The sequence below is a fragment of the Bos taurus genome, chromosome 18 (assembly GCF_002263795.3).
Source record: "Bos taurus isolate L1 Dominette 01449 registration number 42190680 breed Hereford chromosome 18, ARS-UCD2.0, whole genome shotgun sequence".
NCBI classification, from domain to species: Eukaryota; Metazoa; Chordata; class Mammalia; order Artiodactyla; family Bovidae; genus Bos; species Bos taurus.
This window is the reverse complement of record NC_037345.1, coordinates 61770862-61796832: the sequence shown is the minus strand read 5'-3', so window position 1 is coordinate 61796832 and position 25971 is coordinate 61770862. Positions and strand designations below refer to the sequence as shown.

Here is a 25971-nt window from a genome sequence, read left to right as displayed (position 1 = left end):
GTGAATATTCAGGATTGATTTCCTTTAGGACCGACGGGTTTGGTCTCCTTGCAGTCCAGGGAATTTGGTTTAGTATAAGCCACATTTTCAGTTGCTAGCACTGAATTCACATACGTGATTTTGGGATGTTGAGAAAGGATGGGGTACTCCCCCCCGCAACTGAAGCTGGGAAGATAGATTTTAAACAAGAAATGCATGATATGATATCCACATCTGTTGAGATTTAACTTCATCATGACACCCTTCTTCCCAGGTATCATATCACTTATTGCTTCTTTTTGAGAATTTCCCCCTCCCCCTACCGGCTGGAGAAGTCCGGCTCCGCAATCCCGTGACAAGATGGCCGAATCTTTTTTTTCTGACTTTGGCTTGTTGTGGTACCTGGAGGAGCTCAAAAAGGAAGAGTTCTGGAAATTTAAGGAGCTCCTCAAGCAAGAACCTCTGAAATTGAAACTCAAGCCCATCCCGTGGACCGAACTAAAGAAGGCTTCACGAGAAAATGTGTCAAAGCTGTTGAGCAAGCATTACCCAGGAAAACTAGCCTGGGACGTGACCCTGAATCTGTTTCTTCAGATCAGTCGGGATGATCTCTGGAGGAAGGCTCGGAACGAGATCCGACGTAAGTGTCCTGGGAGGGATGGGGAGCAGGGACCCACGGGGGTGGCTGGTTTACTGGGAGCTTCTAATGAAGGTCACTTCATTACTGAGTTAGTGGCCATGCCTCCATTTGTTGAGAATGTGTTACAGGTCAGTAGGACCCTTGGAAATAGTAGAATTTCAAGCCAGCTCTGGTCATTCATGGGCCAGAGTGGATGAATAATGTCCTCAGACCATTCATCTAAGTGTCTTCTCCTCATTTTTCTGTTCCAAGCTGAGTCAATGCTAGTTTAAAAGATCCCCTGGAGAAGGAAATGGCAACCCACTCCAGTATTCTTGCCTGGAGAATCCCATGGACAGAGAGGAGCCTGGTGGGCTCACGGGGTTGCAAAGAGTCGGACACGACTGAGCACCTGGGGCTTAGTATCTGTGTCACCAGGACTGCTGAGATGGAATTTCATGATGCTTCTAACCCACTCTTTTTTTTTTTTTAATAATTTTTAAAAATTTTTATTTTTTAATTGAAGGATAATTGCTCGACAGTACTGTGTTGGTTTCTGCCATACATCAATGTGCATCAGCCATAGGTATACCCGTGTCCCCTTCTTCTTGAGCCTCCCTACCACCTCCCACCTCATCCCACCCCTCTGGGTTGTCACACAGACCCAGTTTGAGTTCCCTGCATCACACAGCAAATTCCCACTGGCTATCTGTTTTACACCTGGAATGTTTCCATGCTACTCTCTCCATTTGTGCCACCCTCTCCACCTTTCTTTTGATTAAATATTTTTTTATTGGAGTAGAGTTGACTTGCAGTGTTGTGTTATTGTCTGCTGTACAGCACAGTGACTCAGTTATACATGTACATGTGTCCACTCTTTTAAAAGTTCTTTCCCCATTCAGGTCACATCTTTTTCACCAGACTTGCACAAGAAACTAGGCAGAATCCTAAGATGAGGAGATAGCAGATGCCCCCGCTCCCACAGGAAGCGCTTTTCATGTGTGATGTCGTTTCATTTTTACCATGACTCTGAGGTTTGCAAATGAGAAAAATGCAGACCTAACAGTGTCCCCGCATGTTAGATGACGTATCCAAAAGGGACACATCTGATTCAGGACCAGTTATTTTTGACTCACTGAAGGGCTTTACATCCTCCTTTGGGAGAGTACGCTATTTTTTTTTCCCTCAGAGAATAAGATCAGTTGAATTGTAAATCCTGGCAAACAAAGTGACAAAATACCAGACAAATCACTCATTAATTTTTTTCTCTTTGTATATATATACACACATATATTTAAATTTATTTTTGAGTGAGTGTTTGATCTTAAATTGGAGTTCATGAACATGGAAACTCTTCCAACATTTCTTTAGATTTTATTTTTCTGCTCTCAAGGTTCTCTTTTATCTGTTTTCATGGCTTTATTATGATTTCTTAAAAGGAATTATTGTTGATTTATAATGTTAGAATGTTGTGTTAGTTTCAGATGTATAGCCATGTAATATATAATTTATATTATACATTAAATATGTTAGTAATCATTTGTTGTTGTTTAGTCGCCAAATTGTGTCTGATTCTTTGCAACCCCATAGACTGTAGCCCTTCAGGCTCCTCTGAACATGGGATTTCCCAGCCAACAAAAACTGGAGTGGGTTGCCATTTCTTTCTCCAGGGGATCTTTCTGACATATAATTTATATATTATGTATTATAATGCACAATATACATAAATATTATATAGTACATAAATTATATAAGGTATATATATTTCATATTCTTTTCCTTTAGAAGTTATTACAAAGTAATGAGTAAAGTTTCCTGTGCTATGCAGTAGGTCCTTGCTGGTTATCTGTTTTATACATGTTCAGTTGTGTCTGACTCGTAGGGACCCCATGTACCATAGCCTACCAGGCTCCTCTGTCCATGGAATTCTCCAGGCAAGAGTACTGAAGTGGGTTGCCATTTCCTTCTCCAGAGTGTCTTTCTGACCCAGGGATTGACCATGTCTCCTGCATTGGCAGGTGGGTTCTTTGCTGCTAAGCCATCATGGAATCCCTAAATAGCAGTGCTTATGAATTCTTGACTGTGCAGATGGTGTTCTTCTAGTTTGAAATGTAATCCTCAGGTGTTCATATTCTGTGTAAAATCTGGGGTAGATTTTTTTGGGGGGATTATGTTTTTGTCTAGGTCTATGCCCAGCAGTGGGATTTCTGGGCCGTGTGATAGTTTTATTCCTAGGTTCTTAGGACACATTGGGAGAAGGTGAGGGCGGGATGAATTGAAAGAGTAGTACTGACATATACACACCACCATGTGTAAAACAGACAGCTAGTGGGAAGCTGCTGTGTAGCGCGAGGAGCTCAGTTTGGTGCTCTGTGATGACCCACGTATTTAGGGATTCCATGATGGCTCCACAGCAAAGAACCCACCTGCCAAAGCAGGAGACATAGAACATATAACTAATTCACATTGTTGTACAGCATGAAATAACACAACATTATAAAGTAATTACCCTTTAATTAAAAAAATCCTATAAGCCATAATGGAAAAGAATATTAAAAAAGAATGAATATATAAGTATAACCGAATCAGTTTGCTATACAATAGGAATGAACAACATTGTACATCAACTATACTTTAATAAAAATAAATAAGAAAAAACCCCAAAGTTTATGAGCCTGGTCCCCCATGGGCATACATCAGTCTTTGCGCATATGTTTGAGTAAATCCATAGGGTTTGTTCTCAGTACCAAATATGGGGTGTATTTTTTTTAATTGTCTTCTCTTCTGTCCCTGTTAATTCAGAGAAGATAAACCCATATAGAAGCCACATGAAGCAGAAATTCCAAGTCCTATGGGAGAAGGAGCCCTGCCTTCTGGTTCCTGAAGATTTCTACGAAGAGACCACAAAGATTGAGTACGAACTCCTGAGCACTGTCTACCTTGATGCCTTCAAGCCTGGAGAGTCCTCACCCACTGTGGTCTTGCACGGTCCTGAAGGGATTGGAAAAACAACCTTTCTGAGAAAAGTGATGCTGGAGTGGGCCAAGGGAAACCTATGGAGGGACAGGTTCTCGTTCGTCTTCTTCCTCACAGGCCGTGAAATGAATGGTGTGACGGACATGAGCCTGGTGGAGCTGCTCTCCAGGGACTGGCCTGAGTCTTCAGAGCCCATTGAAGACATCTTTTCCCAGCCAGAGAGAATCCTCTTTATCTTGGATGGCATGGAGGAACTGAAGTTTGACTTGGATTGCAACGCTGACCTCTGTGAAGACTGGGAGCAGCCACAGTCCATGCAGGTTGTCCTGCAGAGCCTGCTGCAGAAACAGATGCTCCCAGAATGCTCTCTGCTCCTTGCACTCAGCAAGATGGGGATGAGAAAAAACTACTCCTTATTGAAGCACATGAAATGCATCTTTCTCTTGGGGTTCTCTGAGCACCAAAGGAAACTGTATTTCTCTCATTACTTCCAGGAGAAGGATGCATCCTCGAGAGCCTTCAGTTTTGTGAGGGAGAAGAGCTCACTCTTCGTCTTGTGCCAGAGCCCCTTTCTCTGTTGGCTGGTCTGTACCAGCTTGAAGTGTCAGCTGGAGAAAGGAGAAGACCTGGAGCTGGACTCTGAAACCATCACTGGTTTGTACGTGTCTTTCTTCACGAAAGTATTCAGATCAGGAAGTGAGACCTGTCCACTGAAGCAGAGAAGAGCCCGTCTGAAAAGCCTGTGTACCTTGGCTGCCGAGGGTATGTGGACTTGCACGTTCCTGTTTTGCCCTGAGGACCTCAGGAGGAACGGGGTGTCCGAATCGGACACCTCGATGTGGTTAGATATGAAACTTCTTCACAGGAGTGGTGACTGCCTTGCCTTCATCCATACCTGTATCCAAGAATTTTGTGCCGCCATGTTCTACATGTTCACACGACCCAAGGACCCACCTCACTCGGTCATTGGAAATGTGACCCAGCTCATCACCAGGGCCGTGAGCGAACACTACTCCCGCTTGTCCTGGACAGCGGTATTCCTGTTTGTGTTCTCAACTGAAAGGATGACCCACAGGCTGGAGACGTCCTTTGGTTTTCCACTGTCTAAAGAGATAAAGCAGGAAATAACGCAAAGTCTTGACACTTTAAGTCAGTGTGACCCCAATAATGTCATGATGAGTTTCCAGGCATTATTCAATTGTTTGTTTGAGACCCAGGACCCAGAATTTGTAGCCCAAGTGGTGAATTTCTTCAAAGACATTGACATTTATATTGGTACCAAAGAGGAACTGATAATATGTGCAGCCTGTCTGAGACATTGCCATAGTCTGCAGAAATTTCACCTGTGTATGGAACATGTCTTCCCAGATGAGTCTGGATGCATCTCAAAGTAAGTCCATGTATTAATTCCCTCTCTCCTACGTGCCAGATTTGTGCCAGTCCCAGATAGGCTTCCCTGGTAGCTCAGATGGTAAAGAATCCACCTGTAGTGCAGGAGACCGGGGTTCAATCCCTGGGTGGGACAATCCCCTGGAGAAGGGAATGGCAACCAACTGTAATATTCTTGCCTGGGAAATTCCATGGACAGAGGAACCTGGTGGGCTACAGTCCATGGGGTTGCAGAGTCAGACACAGCTGAGTGACTAACAGTCTCACTTTTCATTTTCTTTCCAGCCCCCAATGGGTATTTCATAAAACACTGTACTTCTGTACTTAAAAAACGTGACTTTTGTAGTCAAAGAGACATTGGTTAGAGTCCTTGCACTGCTATTTGCTAGTGTTGTGACCATGAACTGTAAGTCTTCAGTTTTTCCATCTGTATAAATAGGGGTCAGCATCTTCATAGGGCCAATGTCAGGTTGAAAGGTAAGCAGTTTTTATTGTTGCCAGAACAATGCTTCTCCCTACCCCGCCCCATAGCATTTTAGCATATCCTGATAATTCCACTGGGAAGGCACACTTAGAAGATTGTGCCTGATTTCCTCCAGATTTTGCCAATGTGTCTTTTCTCTTTGCTGATTTTATTTATTTTTTAAAAATTGATTTATTGATTTTAATTGGAGGCTAATTACCTTACAATATTGTAGTGGTTTTTGCCATACATTGACATGAATCAGCCATGGGTGTACATGTGTTCCCCATCCTGAACCCCCCTCCCGTCTCCCTCCCCATCCATCCCTCAGGGTCATCCCAGTGCACCAGCCTTGAGCACCCTGTCTCATGCATCGAACCTGGACTGGCAATCTGTTTCACATATGATAATATACATGTTTCAATGCTATTCTTTCATCAACCCACCCTCGCCTTCTCCCACAGAGTCTGAAAGTCTGTTCTTTACATCTGTGTCTCTTTTGTTGTCTTGCATATAGGGTCATCATTACCATCTTTCTAAATTCAATATATATGTATCAGTACACTGTATTGGTGTTTTTCTTTCTGGTTTACTTCACTCTGTATAATAGGCTCGGGTTTCATCCACCTCATTAGAACTGATTCAAATGCATTCTTTTTAATAGCTGAGTAATACTCCATTGTGTATATGTACCACAGCTTTCTTATCCGTTCGTCTGCTGATGGACATCTAGGTTGCTTCCATGTCCTGGCTATTACAACCAGTGCTGCAATGAACATTGGGGTACACATGTCTCTTTCACTTCTGGTTTCCTCAGTGTGTATGCCCAGCAGTGGGATTGCTGGGTCATATGGGAGTTCTATTTCCAGTTTTTTAAGGAATCTCCACACTGTTCTCCATAGTGGCTGTACTAGTTTGCATTCCCACCAACAGTGTAAGAGGGTTCCCTTTTCTCCACACTCTCTCCAGCATTTATTGTTTGTAGACTTTTGGATCGTAGCCATTCTGACTGGTGTGAAGTAGTACCTCATTGTGGTTTTGATTTGCATTTCTCTGATAATGAGTGATGTTAAGCATCTTTTCATGTGTTTGTTAGCCATCTGTATGTCTTCTTTGGAGAACTGTCTGTCTAGTTCTTTGGCCCATTTTTTGATTGGGTCATTTATTTTTCTGGAATTGAGCTGCAGGAGCTGCTCATATATTTTTGAGATTAATTCTTTGTCAGCTGCTTCATTTGCTATTATTTTCTCCCATTCTGAAGGCTGTCTTTTCACCTTGCTTATAGTGTCCTTCGTTGTGCAAAAGCTTTTAAGTCTAATTAGGTCCCATTTGTTTATTTTTGCTTTTATTTCCATTACTCTTGGAGGTGGGTCATAGAGGATCCTACTGTGATTTATGTCAGAGAGGGTTTTGCCTATGTTTTCCTCTAGGAGTTTTATAGTTTCTGGTCTTACGTTTAGATCTTTAATCCATTTTGAGTTTATTTTTGTGTATGGTGTTAGAAAGTGTTCTAGTTTCATTCTTTTACAGTGGTTGACCAGTTTTCCCAGCACCACTTGTTAAAGAGATTATCTTTTCTCCATTGTATATTCTTGCCTCCTTTGTCAAAGATACGGTGTCTATAGGTATGTGGATTTATCTCTGGGCTTTCTATTTTGTTCCATTGACCTGTATTTCTGTCTTTGTGCCAGTACCATACTGTCTTGATGACTGTAGCTTTGTAATATAGCCTGAAGTCAGGCAGGTTGATTCCTCCAGTTCCATTCTTCTTTCTCAAGATTGCTTTGGCTATTCAAGGTTTTTTATATTTCTATACAAATTGTGAAAGTATTTGTTCTAGTTCTGTGAAAAATATCGTTGGTAGCTTGATAGGGGTTGCATTGAATCTATAGATTGCTTTGGGTAGTATACTCACTTTCACTATATTGATTCTTCTGATCCAAGAACATGGTATATTTCTCCATCTATTTGTGTCATCTTTGATTTCTTTCGTCAGTGTTTTATAGTTTTCTATATATAGGTCTTTTGTTTCTTTAGGTAGATTTATTCCTAGGTATTTTATTCTTTTCGTTGCAATGGTAAAAGGAATTGTTTCCTTAATTTCTCTTTGTTTTCTCATTGTTAGTGTATAGGAATTTCTGTGTATTAATTTTATACCCTGAAACTTTACTATATTCATTGATTAGCTCTAGTAATTTTCTGATGGTGTCCTTAGGGTTTTCTATGTAGAGGATCATGTCATCTGAAAACAGAGTTTTACTTTTTCTTTTCTAATCTGGATTCCTTTTATTTCTTTTTCTTCTTTGATTGCTGTGGCTAAAACTTCCAAAACTATGTTGAATAGTAGTGGTGAGAGTGGGCACCCTTGTCTTGTTCCTGACTTTAGGGAAAATGCTTTCAGTTTTTCACCATTGAGGATAATGTTTGCTGTGGGCTTATCATATATGGCTTTTATTATATCGAGGTATGTTCCTTCTATGCCTGCTTTCTGGAAGGTTTTTAATCATAAATGGATGTTGAATTTTGTCAAAGGCTTTCTCTGCATCTATTGCTAATCATATGGTTTTTCTCTTTCAATTTGTTAATGTGGTGTATTACATTGATTGATTTGTGAATATTGAAGAATCCTTGCATCCCTGGGCTGATTTTAACTTGCATTCTTTCATTAGGCTCAGGCTCCCAGCTCACACTTTAGCTCTCAAACACATACCATCTTTCATTGTCATTAAAAAAAATTAATGTATAGTTGAGGGACTTCCCTAGTGGTCTGGTGGTTAAGACTCCATGCTTCCATTGCAGGGGACATGGGTTTGATCCCTGACTGGGGAACTAAGATCCCATGTGCTGTGTGGCACGGCCAAAAAATGTATAATTGACACGCAACATTATATTGGATTCAAGTATGCAGCATAATTTTTAATATTTGTATATATAGTGAAATGGTCACCACAGTAAGTCTAGTTAATATCTTTTACCATACATGAAAAGTGAAAGTGTTAGTCACTCAGTTGTGTCCAGTTCTTTGCAATCCCATGGACTGCAGCGTGCCAGGCTCCTCTGGCCCATGGAATTTTCCAAGCAAAAATACTGGGGTGGGTTGCCATTCCCTTCTCCAGGGGAACTTCCTGACCCATGGATTGAACCCAGGTCTCCCGCATTGCAGACAGATTCTTTACCATCTGAGGACCAGTTAACATCTGTCATCATACATAGTTACAGATTATTTTGCCCATAATGAGGACTTTTGTATCTACCCTAATGTTCGTAGCAGCCTTATTAAGGTATGGAAAGAACTTAGGTGTCCATCAACAGATGAATGAATAAAGAAGATGTGATATATATATGTATGTATACTAACACATATATATGGAATCTAGAAAGACAGTACCAAAGAATTTATTTGCAGGACAGCAATGGAGAAACAGACAATAAGGGACAGACTTATGGACACGGGGGTGGGGAGGAGAGGGTGAGATGTATGGAGAGAGTTACATGGAAACTTATATTACCATATGTAAAATAGATAGCCAATTTGTGAATTTTCTGTAGGTCTCAGGGAACTCAAACAGGGTCTCTGTACCAACCTAGAGGGGGGAGATGGGGAGGGAGATGGGACGGAGGTTCAAGAGGGAGGGGACCTATGGCTGATTCATGTTGAGGTTTGACGGAAAACAACCAAATTCTGTAATGCAATTATCTTTTACTTAAAAAATAAATTTAAAAAGATGTGATATAGATAGATAGAATATTACTCAGCCATAAAGTTGATATCTTGCCAATTATGACAGCATGGATGGATCTGTAGGATATTATGCTTAGTGAAGTAAATCAGAGAAAGATAAGAACTGTACAATTTCACTTATATGTGGAATCAAAAAGATAAAACAAATGAACAAACATATATAGTAGTGTATATGTGTCAATCCCAAATTCCTTATTTATCTCCCCCCCTACATTTCCCCTTTGGTAGCAGTAAGTTTGTTTTTGAAGTCTGTTTCTGTTTTGTAAATAAGTTCATTTGTATTATTTTAGATTCTGCATACAAGCAATATCCCATGATATTTGCCCTCCTCTTGCCTGACTTACTTCACTTACTTTGGTAATCTCCATGTCTGTCCATGTTGCTGCAAACGGCCTTATTTCATTCTTTTTTAATGGCTGAGTAATATTCCATTGTGTGTATCTGTGTATATGTATATACACTACATCTTCATCCATTCATCTGTTGATGGACATTTTCGTTGCTTCCATGTCTTGGCTATTGTTAACAGTGCTGTGGTGAACATAGGAGTGCATGTATCCTTTTGAGTATATCTGGTTTTCTCCAGATATGTGCCCAGGAGTGAAATTGCTGGATTGTATGGCAACTCTATTTTTGGCTTTATAAAAAAATTAATTTGTTTATTTTTGGCTTTGCTGGGTCCTTGTTTGCTGCCCGCAGGCTTTCTCTCATTGTAGTAAGCAGGGGCTCCTCTCTAGTTGAAGTGTGCGGGCTTCTCATTGCAGTGGCTTCTCTTGTTGCAGAGCAGAGGCTCTAGAGCACGTGGGCTCAGTAGCTCAGACTTAGTAGTCATGGCACACGGGCTTAGTTGCCCCAAGGCACGTGATCTTCCCAGATCTGGGATCAAACTTGTGTCTCTTGCATTGGCGATTCTTGACCACTGAGCCATCAGGGATGGAAGCCCTATTTTTAGCGGTTTAAGGAGTGAGTTGAGTGGAGCCATGGAAGAATCATGGTATTTGTCTTCCCACAGCACCATCGAGAAGCTCACCCTCTGGCGGGATGTGTGCTCAGCATTCACTGCCAGCGAGGACTTCGAGATACTAAATCTGGATAACTGTCGGTTCGATGAGCCCTCTCTGGCTGTTCTCTGCAGGACGCTATCTCAACCCGTCTGTAAACTCCGCAAGTTCGTGTAAGTTGGATCTTCACCTGTTCTTTAAGTCAGTAGCAGGGTGTCATTTTTTTCCCACTCTGTTTTCTTTTGAAAACCCGAGCTACAATCCCATGTGTCAAAAGCAAATTCTGAGCGCTTTTCTTGATTTAAGATGTTTCACTGAGTGAGACACAAACTGGGCAAACAGGAAGACTTGAAGACATTCGCTCAAGAAGCTTGGTTGCCAGGTTACAGAGCCTGGGTGAGAAAGGACAGATTTTCCTTTTTTCTGCTGTGAGTGGTCCCTAGAATTAGACCTTCCTTCCCACGGCATCACCTCACTTGTGTGCAGACGATTAGCTGTGGAGTTCATGCTGACTTGGAAAAATCTTGTTGCTGTTTAGTCACTCAGTTGTGTCTGACTCTGCGAGCCCGCGGACTGTAGCCTGCTGCCAGGCTCCTCTGTCCATGAGATTCTCCAGGCAACCCACTGGAGTGGGTTGCTGTGCCCTCCTTCAGGGGTCTTCCCGACCCAGGGATTGAACCTGCGTCTCCTGCATTGGCAGGCAGGTTCTTTACCACTGAGCCACATGGGAAGCCCAGAGAAATCTTGTTTTGTTTCAGAAGCAGAATTGGCATTTTGGGGAACTTGGTGTTACCTCTGGGTGACTCAACTGTGTGTTTTGGTCTAGTGGTGTGTTTGCACTGAGGCCCCCATTTCAGTTTCTCTGTCACACATGTTTTAACTGTGACATAAAACTTGCTTGGGGAGCCCAAGAGCAGATAGTCCTGGTAGCTGGTGATGTTTGCTTGGATGCCGATGGATTGAGAATAGATGTTTCCCAGGAAATGGTGGAGGAAGGTGCTGAGGACAGGTGGTAAAAGAGCCTTAAGTTCATAAGAGAGAGAAATAATAAGAATAGCATAGAATGGGTAGTGTGTATAGAACAATTCTTAGGCCCTGAGCTGGTTGCTTTATATACACCATCTCTGTCTTATAATCCTTATAACAATTTTGTCATGACCTTTTTACAAAACAAATACCAGAAGCATAGTGAAGATCACAGTAATTCCCTGATGCTTTTCTTTCTATGGTGGAAAGACTGCTTTTTATGACAGCTAAGAAGTCAAGGAGAGGAGATGTTTCTCTAATGGAGAGCCTGCCTTTATGTACAGAATTGTACTTTTTTCTGTGTAATTTTTCAAATTTAACTTTTATATTATATTGAACTGTAGTTGATTCACATTGTTGTGTTAGTTTAGGTGCACAGCAAAATTAGTTAAATATATATACACACACACACACACACATATATACGTACATGCACACATACATGCATATACATATATCTTGGCTTCCCAGGTGCTGCTAGTGGTGAAGAACCTGTGTGCCAATGCAGGAGACGTAAGAGACTCAGGTTCGATCCCTGGGTTGGGAAGATCCCTTGAGGAGGGCATGGCACCCCACTCCAGTATTCTTGCCTGGAGAATCCCATGGGCAGAGGAGCCTGGCGGGCTACAGCCCCTGGGGCCACAAAGAGTTGGACCGGAGTGAAGCAACTTAGCACACAGGCACACATACATGTATCCACTCTTTTCAGATGCTTTTCCCATACAGATCATCACAGAGTACTGAGTAGAGTTCCCTGTGCTACACAGAGGGTCCTTGTTGGTTATCTGTTTTGTAAACAGGAGTGCGTTTGTGTTAATCTCAAACTCCTAATTTATCCACCCCCCCCCCCCGACCTTTCCCCTTTGGTAACCATAAATTTGTTTTTGAAGTCTGTGAGCCTGTTCCTGCTTTGCTATTAAGTTTCTTTGTATCATTTTTTTTTAAAAGATTCCACATATGAGTGCTGTCATGTGGTATTTGTCTTTCTCTGTCTCACTGCTTAGTGTGATCATCTCTAGGCCCATCCATGTTGCTGCAAAGGCATGATTTCCTTCTTTTTACGGCTGAGTAGTATTCCATTGTATATATGGACCACGTCGTCTTTATCCGTTCATCTGTTGATGGACATTTAGGTTGCTTTCATGTCTTGGCTATTGTGAATACTGCTGCTATGAACACTGGGGTATTTGTGCCTTTTCAAATTATGGTTTTCTGTGGATGCATACCCAGGAGTGGAATTGCTGGATCATATGGTAGCTCTGTTTTTAGGTTAAAACCTAAAATCTCCATTCTGTTCTCCTTCGTTCAGTTCAGTTCAGTCACTCAATCGTGTCCGACTCTTTGCAACCCCATGAATTGCAGCACGCCAGGCCTCCCTGTCCATCACCAACTCCCAGAGTTCACTCAAACTCACGTCCATTGAGTCGGTGATGCCATCCAGCCATCTCATCCTCTGTCGTCCCCTTTTTCTCCTGCCCCCAATCCTTCCCAGCATCAGAGTCTTTTCCAGTGAGTCAACTCTTCTCATGAGGTGGCCGAGGACTCCCTTCTCTCCACAGCCTCTCCAGCATTGATTATTTGCAGATTTTTTGATGATGGCCTTCTCTGATACTTTGAGTAACTTGGATTGCCCTATGCCATCCTGTTGTTTTCAACCCCGCAAACTTATCACTTTCAAGCTAAATTTAACTCCTCCTTCAGCTTAAGTGTCACTTCTTGCTATATACCAAAACTTGTGAGTCTAGGAACCCACCACAGCTGGGGGTGGTCTTGAGACACAGTGTTTCTCTGACTAATTCACCATGAAGAGGGAAAAGATCTCTCTCTTGTTTACCCTGATGTCTCCAGCAGCCAGCAAAATACTGAGTTTTCCAGGCGCTCTTTAAACTGAGGTCGAATGAATGTATGGATCCTTGCATTCTGGAAGTGGTTTATTCATTTCACAGAAAGAAATGGACTTATAAATGAATTGCTCTAGATCCTGCATGCATAGTAAAAAATGGACCTCATCACAGTGTTGTTGTTTTATTTCTTCTGGAAGCTCTGCCAAAAATAAAGTAGGGGACTGACTTGCTCATACATCAGTTCAGTTGTTGTTCAGTCACAAAGTCGCGTCCAACTCTTTGAGACCCCATGGACTGCAGCATGCCAGGCTCCCCTGTCCTTCACTATCTCCCGGAGTTTGCTCAAACTCATGTCCATTGAGTCGGTGATGCCATCCAATCATCTCATCCTCTGTCGTCCCCTTCTCCTCCTGCCTTCCATCTTTCCCAGCATCAAGGTCTTTTCCAATGAATCGGCTTTTCACATCAGGTGGCCAAAGTATTGGAGCTTCAGCTTCAGCATCAGTCCTTCCAGTGAATATTCAGGACTGATTTCCTTTAGGACTGACTGGTTTGATCTCCTTGGACTCTCGAGAGTCTTCTCCAGTATATACAGTTTATTGAAAAACGAGGACTAGTGGTCTTATACGGAGAAGGCAATGGCACCCCACTCCAGTACTCTTGCCTGGAAAATCCCATGGACGGAGGAGCCTGGTAGGCTGCAGTCCATGGGGTCGCTAAGAGTCGGACACGACTGAGTGACTTCATGTTCACTTTTCACTTTCATGTGTTGGAGAAGGAAATGGCAACCCACTCCAGTGTTCTTGCCTGGAGAATCCCAGGGATGGGGGAGCCTGGTGAGATGCTCTCTATGGGGTCGCACAGAGTCAGAAACGACTGGAAACGACTTAGCAGCAGCAGCAGCAGTGGTCTTCTAATTGAGAGATTGGTTGTTGATTTTAAACGGGGCAGATGACTCTGTAAAGGAGGAGACCAGGTATCTGAAACCACCTGAGTGAAGGTGTGAAAGAAAATGTGCATGTCCTTCCAAGGACCCTGGGGTTCCAAAATGAGGAAAACAGTTCCTCTTCAGCGTACACAGAAATGAATTATCATCATACCTAGAGTTTTTTTTTTTTTTTAAGAACTTTTTATTTTGTGTTGGGGTAGAGACGATTAACAATATTGAGGTAGTTTTAGGTGAACAGCAAAGGGACTTAGCCATACAGATACAGGTATCCATTCTCCCCCAAGCCCCTTCCCCTCCAGGCTCCCACATAACACTGAACAGAGTTCCTTGTGCTCTACAGTAGGTTCTTGTTGGTTATCCATTTTAAATATAGCAGTGTGTACCTGTCCATCCCAAAGTCCCTAACTATCCCTTCCCCTCTGGCAACCATAAGTCCATTCTCTTAAGTCTGTGACTCTCTTTCTATTTTGTAAGTAAGTTCATTTGTATCATTTCTTTTTAGATTCCACATGTAAGGGATGTCATACAGTATTTCTCATTCTCTGTCTGACTGACTTCACTCGTTATGACATGCCCTGGCTCCATCCATGTTGCTGCAGATGGTATTATTTCATTTCTTTTTAATGGCTGAGTAATATTCCATTATGTATATGGAACGTAACACATCTTCTTTATCCATTCCTCTATCAGAGGGGGCAATAAATGGTAATTTCTGAACCATCATGATCTACTTGTTTTGTGATGAACCTTCACCATTAAGTTAATTTACCCAACCTTCAGAATATCCAGGAGAAAAACAAATATTTGAATCCAGTTTTCTCAACCTCAGGAGCCTGGGTCTCCAACCAGGGCATATACCATCTTTCTTTAATTTGTTTTATTTTTTTAAAGAAAACTTTAAAAAATTGTTTCCTTTTTAAAAAAACCCTTAAAAAATTTTAGACCAAAGTGATCTTTTCCTTGGGGAAGACAATCTTGTTTGGACATGGGAGGTATTGCCAGATATAGGAGTGCAGGGAGGCACAGACATGGTGCCTGGAATTTAACATGGGCTCAGTCTGGCTTCCTTATAATATCTGTGGTGGAATGCAGAAGTGGAGGGACTAGGCAGAAACAGGAGACCTCTAAGCACCTGATGTCCGAAGATCCCAGAAAGAATTCATAGGCAGGAATAACCAGAAGAAGGCTTCCCAGATGGTGCAACTGGTAAGGAACCCGACTGCCAGTGCAGGAGACATAAGAGACACTGGTTCAATCCCTGGGACAGGAAGGTCATGGCAACCCACCCCAGTATTCTTGCCTGGAGAATCCTACGGACAGAGGATCCTGGTGGGCTACAGTCTGTGGAGTCGCAAAGAGTCAGACATAGTGAAGTGACTTAACGCACGCACACACACATTCACAACCAGAAGAGCCAAATTATTGGAAAAAATTCTGAAGCTGGGAAAGATTGAAGACAAAAGGAGAAGAGGGCGGCAGAGGATGAGATGGTTTGATAGCATCACCTACTCAATGGACATGAATTTGAGCAAACTCTGGGAGATAGTAAAGGACAGGAGAACCTGGTGTGCTGCATTCCATGGGGTTGCAAAGGGTTGGACATGACTTAGTGACTGAACAATAACAAACCAGATATTAAAAAAAATGTATTAGGAGCCTAAGCATGACAAGTAGGAAGAATTGTGTAAGAGGTATCTTGCTTTGGACTTCATTGCATGAGTTACTGTGTCTCTTCCTCTTTTGTAGGTGTAACTTTGCTTCGAATCTGGCAAATAGCCTAGAATTATTTAAGGTCATTCTTCATAACCCTCATTTGAAGCACCTGAACTTCTATGGCAGCAGCCTCTCCCATATGGATGCCAGGCAGCTGTGTGAGGCGCTGAAACACCCAATGTGCAACATAGAGGAACTCATGTAAGTCTTGGGGTTGTCCTCTGTGATGTAGATTTTTCCCTGTGTGAACTCGGCAGATTGAACACGCCTATCTCCCTTCCTGCCGTGGTCTCTCGCATGTTTCACCACGTCCATCTCAGTATCAGTAGACCTCCTACTAAGATGAGCATGGATGGGTTCTCAAGGGCAAAGCTTCCTCTCAGAAGGTCTGTCCCATCTTTTCTTTTGTGCTCACTTGAATGACCTCACAGATGCCTTATCTGATGCTCCTTGACTCTCCTCTCAACCAACCCTACCAAAGCCATAACTCCCATTTCTTTTCCCTTGAAGACAGTCACAGAGACTTAAAATGAGAAAGGTTTGTGGATGATCACAAATGTCATCTTGGAATCTGGCAGATAATAGAGGATAGAGGGAAAGTAATTTCCCCCAAATCATTGCTTTCTCCTGAAAATTATCTGGGATGCCTTTAGTCTCATTGGGGGATTTCTCAACAGACTCAGTCTTTTTTTCAGCAGGAAGAACAAAGAGAAGTAGTAGAAATAGCAATAAACAAAAGCAACTTGTTAAATCCACCAAGAAGACACACTCTTCTCTCCACCAGTAATATGACTGACAGATCACGTGCACTTGGTTAATTTCACCTATCAAGATTCATCAGGAGGGAGAGGAAGGGTCCATGCATAAGAGTTGTTTGAACATACAGGCTTGCTTTGTTGTTGTTGTTCAGTGGCTAACTTGTGTCCGACTCTTTGCGACCCCATGAACTACAGCACCCCAAGCTTCCCTGTCCTTCACTATCTCCCAGATCCATTCTTCACTATCTCTCTCATGTCCATTGAGTCGGTGATGCCATCCAACCATCTCATCCTCTGTTGCCCCCTTCTCTTCCTGCTTTCCATCTTTCCCAGCATCAAGGTCTTTTCCAATGAGTTGGCTCTTCACATCAGGTGGCCAAAGTATTGGATCTTCAGCTTCAGAATCAGTCCTTCCAATAACTATTCAGGATTGATTTCCTTTAGGACTGACTGGTTTGACCTCCTTGCTGTCCAAGGGACTCTCCAGAGTCTTCTCCAGCACCACAATTTGAAAGCATTTGTAATTTGAGTGGAAAGCAACAGGGATTCATGCAGAGAATCGTGTAATTACCTCTGCTTTTTAAAGAGTCTGGAGTTGGCAGGTGTGGATTGGGGGCCCTGATGTGGTCCAGGGCCAGTTGCCCAGACACCCTGTAAACATCCCGGCGGCCCCCCACCACCCGTCTCTCCCGCAGGCTGGGGAAGTGTGACATCACGGGTGAAGCCTGCGAAGACATCGCCTCTGTTCTCGTCCACAACAAGAAGCTGAATCTTCTCTCCTTGTGCGACAATGCCCTGAAGGACGATGGGGTGCTGGTGCTGTGTGAGGCCCTGAAGAACCCGGACTGTGCCCTGGAGGCGCTGCTGTGAGTCGGTGTCGGGGAGGGGAGCCCGCGGGGGACGGCCGCGGACCGCCCCCACACCACGGTCCAGCAGAGCGGGCTTGCCCCGCAGGGGAGCCTGGGGTTGAACTGATGAATTCTAGAGACGCAAGACGAGCCCTTAGCATCCAGCTTGGTGCCCTGGTTATCATAAAAGACGGTTGGTGCTTCTGTAGGTATACTGGGTGCTTGGTGGGGGGATTCATCTGATTACTTGCAGGTGTGGGGCTTCACACGTCCTCGGTTATCACTGGACCCCTCCCCACCCCCAGTGTCCCCACCTCTTTCTTGCCTGGAGTTTCTATAAACCAAACTGATTCTTTGTCGGTGGCAATAGAAAGGGTTGTCTATTTACCCAGGGGGGCCACAGGAGAAACTTAGTGTTAATTTCAAAAGAATACCTTAAAGTGGGGGAAGGGAGCAAGCACGCCCAAGTGTATGGAAGTGAATAGTAGGCTAGAAACAAAGCTTTTGTGTGTGTGCGTGGTGTACACAGGTGTGTGTATAGACATAAGTATTACATGCACACACAAAGTGGCATTTACAATAGAAGGCTAGAATATTATTACTGAGATGATTTTTTTTTAGATTATAAAAAAGTCAATACTAAAATAAGTTCCCGGAACATTAAACATTAAAACCAAACTATTAAAAAAAATAAGGGAAAACTCTGAACTATAACGATTTAGACCAAGAAATATTTAGAGGCACAAAAGAAATTACATATTGGAAGATGAAAGGACTTGGCTATTAAATCTTGCCTGGTATTATTCAGTGAATAAAATTAAAGCGTATTCAATAGCTGGTAATTTAAGTGGGATATATTTATCTAAGAGTTCTTTAAAATACATCATTTAACTTTTTTTGTTTTTAAACTTGAATCTTTATTCCATAAAAATGAAAGACTACTGAAGATGCAAGAAAGTCACTAGTAATTTTAAAAGAAAAAATGTTCAACCTATTTCTATGCTTTTTATTTTGAACTAGTTTTAGGCTTGGAACAAAGTTGGAAAAATAGCACAAAAATTCTCTTATAGCCCTTACCCCATCTCCCTAATGTTCAACCTTTTTTTTTTCCCCCAAATAGTTAATATTTTTAGTATTTAAATGTATAATACCATTTTAAACAAATGTGCAGATTTTAAAAATATATTCCACTAGGTCAGAATTCTGCAAAATGGGCAAATTTATAGTATAATAGAAAGCATTGAGTTTTTTGTAAAGTCAATTGACTAATAAATAAAAAAAAATATGAAAAGTCTATTTATAACAAACCTTAGAACTTAAAATTTTTGATGCAAGGTATTAATTCAGTATAACGTAAAATGGCAGAAAGTGGAGATATTTAGGGAAGGCATAATTGTAGAGTCATGGAAAATTTGGAGATTATATTAAGTGACCGTTAAAGTCTTACATTTTCTTTTTTTAACTTTTTATTTTGTATTGGATTATTGCTGATTAGCAATGTTCTGATAGTTTCAGGTGGACAGCAAAGGGACTCAGCCATACATATACATGTATCCGTTCTCTGCCCAAACCCCCCTCCCTTCCAGGCTGCCATAGTGTTCCCTGTGCTCTACAGGAGGCCCTTGTTGTTTCTCCATTTTAAATACAGCAGTGTGTACATGTTTGTCCCAAACTCCCTGATTATCCCTTCCCACCTGACCATAGTTCTTTCTCTAAGTCTGTGAGTCTCTTTCTGTTTTGTACCTAAGTTCATTTGTATCATTTCTTTTTAGATTCCCCTTGCTACACATTAAAAATTTTTTTTTAAATTTAGTTTTGGTCATGCTGGGTCTTCACGGCCCTAGTGACGGTGAGCAGTGGCTTCTCTTGTTGCGAGCACAGGCTCAGGAGTTGTGGCTCACAGGCTTCATTGCTCCGAGGCATATGGGATCTTCCCGGACCAGGGATCAAACCTATCTCCCCTTCATTGGCAGGTGGATTCCTATGCACTGTACCCTCAGGGATGTCACCTCTGCTACACATTTTAATCTTCTTATTTTTCTAAATGACCACAGAGTACAAGAAAGTTTTTACATGTAGTTTCATGAAAAGATTACCCTATCGAGCTTATGTGGGCCTGCCAGGTGGCGCAGTGGTGAAGAATCCGCTTGCCAGTGCAGGAGACTTGGTTTCTATCCCTGGGTCAGGAAGACCCCCTGGAGGAGGAAACGCCAACCCACTCCAGTATTCTTGCCTGGGAAATCCCATGGACAGAGGAACCTGAAGGGCTACAGTCCGTGGAGTTGCAAAGAGTAGGACATGACTGAGCGAGTGAACGAGAACATAGAACTTGCGCAGGTTGACGGACGATGTGTGTGTCTTTGCAGATTGTCGCACTGTTGCTTCTCCTCCGCAGCCTGTGACCACCTCTCCCAAGTCCTTCTGTACAACAGATCCCTGACTTTTCTCGACCTGGGGTCAAACGTCCTGAAAGATGAGGGAGTGACAACTTTGTGTGAATCACTGAAGCACCCAAGCTGCAACCTACAGGAGTTATGGTACGCCTGGCTGGGGTTTGTTTGAATGTCAGTGTTTGATTTTGATTTTTGGCTCTTGGCAGCCCAGGAAAGGAACAGGAAGAGAGGAAAAGCATGGAGTCTTCTGAAAAAGGGAAAAAAAAAAAAAAAAGCAAGGCTCAATGGTTACCCCACCTGATACTTCTGGGGCTTCCTGGCTGACAGATGTGTCTATTTTTTTTTTTTACTCTACCTCTTCAAACTGATTTTTTTTATTGCAGAATAATTGCTTTACAGTATTGTGGTGGTCTCTGCCATACATCAATGTGAATCAGTCATAATTATATATATAATCTCCTTGCTCTTTAGCCTCTTCCCCTCATCCCACCCACCTTGGTCATCACAGAGTGCCAGGCTGAGCTCCCTGTGCTATACAGCAGCTTCCCACTAGCTATCTGATTTATACATGTTGTGCTTGCTTAGTCGCTCAGTCGTGTCCAACTCTTTGCAACCCCATGCACTGTAGCCCGCCAGGCTCCTCTGTCCATGGGGATTCTCCAGGCAAGAATATTGGAGTGGGTTGTCATGCCCTCCTCCAGGGGATCTTCCCAACCCAGCAATCGAACCCAGGTCTCCCGCAGTGCAGGCAGATTTTTTCCCGTCTGAGCCACCAGGGAAGCCCGTTTTATACGTGGCACTCTATATGTCGGAGAAGGCAATGGCACCCCACTCCAGTACTCTTGCCTGGAAAATCCCATGGACGGAGGAGCCTGGTGGGCTACAGTCCTTGGGATCGCTGAAGAGTCGGAGACGACTGAGCGACTTCACTTTCACTTTTCACTCTGATGCATTGGAGAAGGAAATGGCAACCCACTCCGGTGTTCTTGCCTGGAGAATCCCAGGGACAGAGGAGCCTGGTGGGCTGCCGTCTCTGGGGTCGCAAAGAGTCGGACACGACTGAAGTGACTTAGCAGTAGCAGCAGCAGCAGTCTATATGTGTCAGTGCTTCCTTGTCAGTTTTCCCTACCATCCTCTCCTTGTGCCCACCACTGTGCCCACCAGGCCATTGTCTCCGTCTGCATCTCCATTTCTTCTCTGTAAATAGGCTCATCAGTGCTGTTTTTTCTAGATTCTTAAGATGTGCATATATTATTTGATACTTGTTTTTCTCTTTCTGACTTACTTTACTCTGTATATCAGGCTCTAGGTTCATCCACCTAATTACAATGGACTCAAATGCGTTCCTTTTTGTGGCTGAGTAATATTCCATTGTATATATGTACCACAACTTTATCCACTCATCTGTTTTTTTTCAATTTTTATTATAGTATATTTGCTTTACAATGTTGTGTTGTTTCCTACTGTAAGAAAAGTGAGTCAGCTAAGTGTGTGCATATATCCCCTCTTGGATTTCCTTCCCACTCAGGTCACCACAGAGCGCTGAGTGGTTCCCTGTGCTGGAGAGTAGGTCTTTGTTAGTTGTCTGTTTGATATATGGTAGTGTGTACATGTCAACAATTTGAGCACACTCTGGGAGACAGTGAAGGACAGGGAAGCTTGGTGTGCTGCAGTCCACGGGGACACAAAGAATCGGACACAACTTTGCAACTAAACAACAAGAACAACAGCATGCCAACTGTTGACATTTTGGCTGAGACAGTTTTTTCCTGGGGAGGGCGACTGTCCAGTGCACTGTAGGATGGTGGTAGCTCCCTGTCCCTGTGTGGCAAGCCAAAAAATGTCCCCAGGCACTGCCCAGTGTCGCCTGGGGGCAGGAAGCAAAAATCATTCCTGCTTGAGAACATAGACACACATATACACACTCTATATGTATTCCATATATGTACATAGCAGACATATATGTGTGTATATGTGTCTATACATGTGTCCACATGCTTGCCTACACAGATACACGTTTATCAGATTTACAGTATGTACATATGTATGCATGTATGTTCTGTATACACACTTGCATACTGTGTGGGTGGGGCACAATACTGTGAGGAGCCGTGAGCTTGGAGACAGGAGATACACAGGAGACATCAAATTATGTGAGATATTCAGTGAAGTCCTTCCCAAAACATGCTGTGTATACAGAGACTTGAAGGAAGTAGGGGGATAACTCGGCATATACTTGGATAAAGAGCATTAGAACCAGCAAGAACAGAGGGGAGAGACTGGGCAGGAAGGAGAGTGCAGGGAGCCCAGGGTCGGGCAGAGGGCAGAAAGTGGAGGAGCTGCGTTGTGTCATCTCTATCATCATCATCTCTATCATCACCTCTGTCGTCGTCTCCATCATCTCTGTCATCATCATGGCCATCTCTATCGTCTTTCTCATCTGTCATCATCATCACCGTCTTCTCTATCGTCTCGTTGTCGTCTCTGGTATCATATCCATCATCATTGTCACCATCGTCGTCATCTCAGGAACACTTGAGTATTTCTTCCTTTACAGGAATAAGTGAGCATAAGTGAAGCCATTTCTGATTGGACCTCAGGGTCAGATACGTTTGTATTTTTTTTCCCTCTAGGTTGATGAATTGCTACTTCACTTCTGTTTGCTGTGTGGACATCGCTACTGTTCTTATCCACAGTGAAAAACTGAAAACCCTGAAACTAGGCAACAATAAGATATACGATGCTGGCGCCAAACAGTTATGTAAAGCTTTGAAGCATCCTAAGTGTAAATTAGAGAACCTTGGGTGAGTGTCCATGGATGGTGGGAAAGCTTACCTATTTCAAGAAGAAGAGAAGCTGGAGAATGAAAGGGATGAACAGGATGCAAGTTTAGAAACAAGTGCAGTGAAGCAATAAATGCCAGCCATGAAACCAGGGTTTGCTCCAGCTTGCCACGGGCTGACTTGTGGGACTTGGTGGTTTTGTTTTTCATATATAGTTTTATCTGTTTATTTGGCTGCTCTGGGCCTTCATTGCTGTGCACGGGCTTTCTCTGACTGCAGCCAGTGGGGGCGAGCGGGTCCCACTCTTTACTTGGGATGCATGGGCTTCTCTTTGCAGTGGCTTCTCTTGTGGAGCACAGGCTGCAGGGCACACAGGCTTCAGCAGTTGCGGATTCCAGTCTCGATAGCACAGGCTCAGTAGTTGTGGCTCACAGACTTGGTTGCTCCATGGCATGTGGGATCTTCCTGGACCAGGGATTGAACCCGTGTCTCCTGCATTGGCAGGCGTATTCTTCACCACTGAGCTACCAGGGAAGCCCTGGGACTGGGTGATTTCTTGCTGGGGTGGGGAAGTGAGCTGTCCTGTGCATTGAGGGAGGTTTCGCTGTAACTCTGGCCTCCCTCCACCCACGGGAGGCTAGCAGGACTCCTCGCATGTGTCAGATGTCTGCAGGCACACATGTGCCCCAGTTGAGACCCACTTGTCCAGACTGAACGTCTCTTCTCAGAAGCGTGGCCTTGGCACCTCGAGGTGGTGTGTACGCCAGCCCACCTCATGCTGGTATGTCCCCCTGTGCAGGCTGGAGGCCTGCGAACTCAGCCCTGCCTCTTGTGAGGACCTAGCCTCGGCTCTCACCACCTGCAAATCTCTGACTTGCGTGAACCTGGAATGGATCACCCTGGACTATGATGGGGCGGCGGTGCTGTGTGAAGCCTTGGTCAGTCTGGAGTGCAGCCTGCAATTGCTCGGGTGAGTGGATGCTGTTCCCTCGGTGGTGAGTGACCCCCGAGGGAGGTGGGACCACCGTAGGTTTGTGCAGTCTTGGCACCATTGACATGGGCTGGAGACTTCTTTGCTGGGGGTGGCTGTCCTGTGCATCGAAGGATGTTGGTCGAGCGTCTCTGGTCTCAACCCACTCGTTCTGTTCCCTGGAGCACCTCCTTGAGAGATGATGACCAGAAATACAGACTTTAGGCACTCCCATGGTGGTCTGGTGATTAGGCTTCTGTGCTTTCATTGTTGTGGCCCAGCTTCAATCTCTGGTCAGGGAACTGAGATCCTGAAAGCCACATGCCCCTCCAGCACCAAGAAAAAAAAAAACCCTTCAAAATTGCTGAGACAAGATTTTAATTGTTCTCACCACCCAAAGAGAGAGATTGTGTGATGTGGTAGAGATCTAGCTAGCTAACGCTCTGATGGTAAGCACTTTGCAGTGTATAAACATATCAAACCAACATGTTGCAACCTTAACCTTACACAGTGTTGTATGTCAGGTATATCTCAGTAACATTTTAATTAACTTTAAAAAAAGAATGTCCATCGTATCTATCACCTGAAGTTTTTTTAAAGGCTCCTGGTATTGTTAAATGTCCCCTGACAACCAGAATCACCTCCAGGCAAGAATGACTCCTTTACTAAAAACACCATCTCTTAATTTGCCTGAAAAAGTGCAACTGCAGCTCAGAGCCAGGAGGGTTTCCATCAAGGACAGAGCAGGGTCGTGGCACAGAAGTACATTTCCTGAAGAGCAGGAGTCAATATTGTTTGGAACATTATGTTTTTTTTTTCCTTTTAAACTTTGTATTTTGTACTGGGGTACAGCCAATTAACAAATGTGATAGTTTCAGGTGAACAGTGAAGGGATTCAGCCATACATGTACATGTACCCATCCGCCTCCAAACTCCCCTCCCATCCAGACTGCCACGTAGCACTGAGCAGGGTTCCCTGCGCTCTACAGTAGGTCCTTGTTGGTTCTCCATTTTAAATATAGCGGTGTGTACATATCCATCCCAAACTCCCAAACTATCCCTTCCCTCCATCCTTCCCCTCTGGCAACCATAAGTTTGAGGAACATTATGTTTGCATTTAGAGTGTGTGTAGCTGACTTCCATAGAATGAACATCTGAGTGCCTTCCATTTACCAAGACCCTGATGACCTGCAGGGGAGGGACAAATGGTTCACACCCCTCTTGCTCACTCACCTAGTCTCTAGGAAGGATTTTGTGCATCCTTGGTACAACTCTCCCAGGAAAGAGTGAAGGGAACTAGCCATTGGGGTATAGAGAGGGCAGCAATCATGTATCAAGTCAACACAGCTTTTCTTTTTGTATTTTCTCAGCCTGAACATATCTTCATATGATGAGGAGATTAAGATGATGCTGACGCAGGTGGAAGAGATGAACCCCAACCTCATCATTTCACACCATCTCTGGACTGATGACGAGGGCAGACGCAGGGGTATACTTGTCTGACAAGAGCGTGTCCTGAAGTAATCTTCTCACAAAGGTGTCCCCCTCGGTCACCTTGGCATCTCCCCTCCTGACACACCCGGTCCTGTAAATGGTTCATCAGGGCCAGTTGATGATTTTGGAGCTCTTCCTTCACAGTATTGTAGTGATACGATTGTGGGGTTGATTATCTGTGCCTAAATCCTCTACCTCCCATTAAAGTTCCTATCCTGCCTTGCAATGTGTAGAAGAAAAAAAAATACATTACATGTAAACACTTGGGAAAGCATGACTTTATTTTCTTACCAGATTTCTTGGGAATGTAGAAGCTTAGGGTTGAAGGAACCATGATCGTCTGACACTTCTGACATAGAACTGCTGCTAGGATGTGTCTCTAGATTTTAGAATTTATTCCCTACATCTAACATCCCACTCACGCCTTTCACTTTGAGTTTGTCCAAATTTAGTGTTTTTGTTTTTATTTTAATTGGAGGATAATTACTTGACAGTATTGTGATGGTTTCTGCCATATAGCAGTTTGAATCGGCCACAGGTATACATGTGTCCCCCTCATCCTGAACTCCCTCCCACCTCCCTTCCCCCCATCCCTCAAGGTTGTCACACAGCACCGGCTTGGGTACCCTGTGTCATACCCCAAACTCCCACTGGTTATTCTGTTTTACGTATGGTAATGTATATGTTTCAATGCTATTTGCTCAAATCATCCCACCCTCGCCTTCTCCCACTAAGTCCAAAAGTCTGTTCTTTACATCTGTGTCTCCTTTGAGTTTTCTGGTTTAGTTAAAAAAAAAAAAAAAAGTGTATTTCCTTATCTCTACTATCTATTAGTACATGCCACTCAATTTTCTTAAATCAGTATTTTTCAAATGTATCTACACAGTTTAATATTTCTTTTTCAAATATACATCAATACCTCACTGACATCATTAAACATTGTTTAGTTCTCTATTGCCAGTACCATAAATTATTAATGCCTTACTGGCCCTATATAGAATTTTATTTTTGTTGAGTATAATGC

The 25971-nt window shown here is 43.3% G+C and overlaps 1 protein-coding gene across 1 annotated transcript; it reads left to right on the top strand.

Moving 5' to 3' along the window:
* The first annotated feature begins 339 nt into the window (after positions 1 to 339).
* NLRP9 (NLR family pyrin domain containing 9) lies at positions 340 to 25164 on the top strand. The gene is given in 9 exon segments (NM_001024664.1): positions 340 to 619; positions 3401 to 4964; positions 10181 to 10342; positions 15735 to 15902; positions 17155 to 17325; positions 19674 to 19844; positions 22334 to 22504; positions 23283 to 23453; positions 24824 to 25164. Coding segments are annotated over 9 exon segments (2991 nt in total). The 3' UTR covers positions 24957 to 25164.
* Positions 25165 to 25971: the final 807 nt, after the last annotated feature.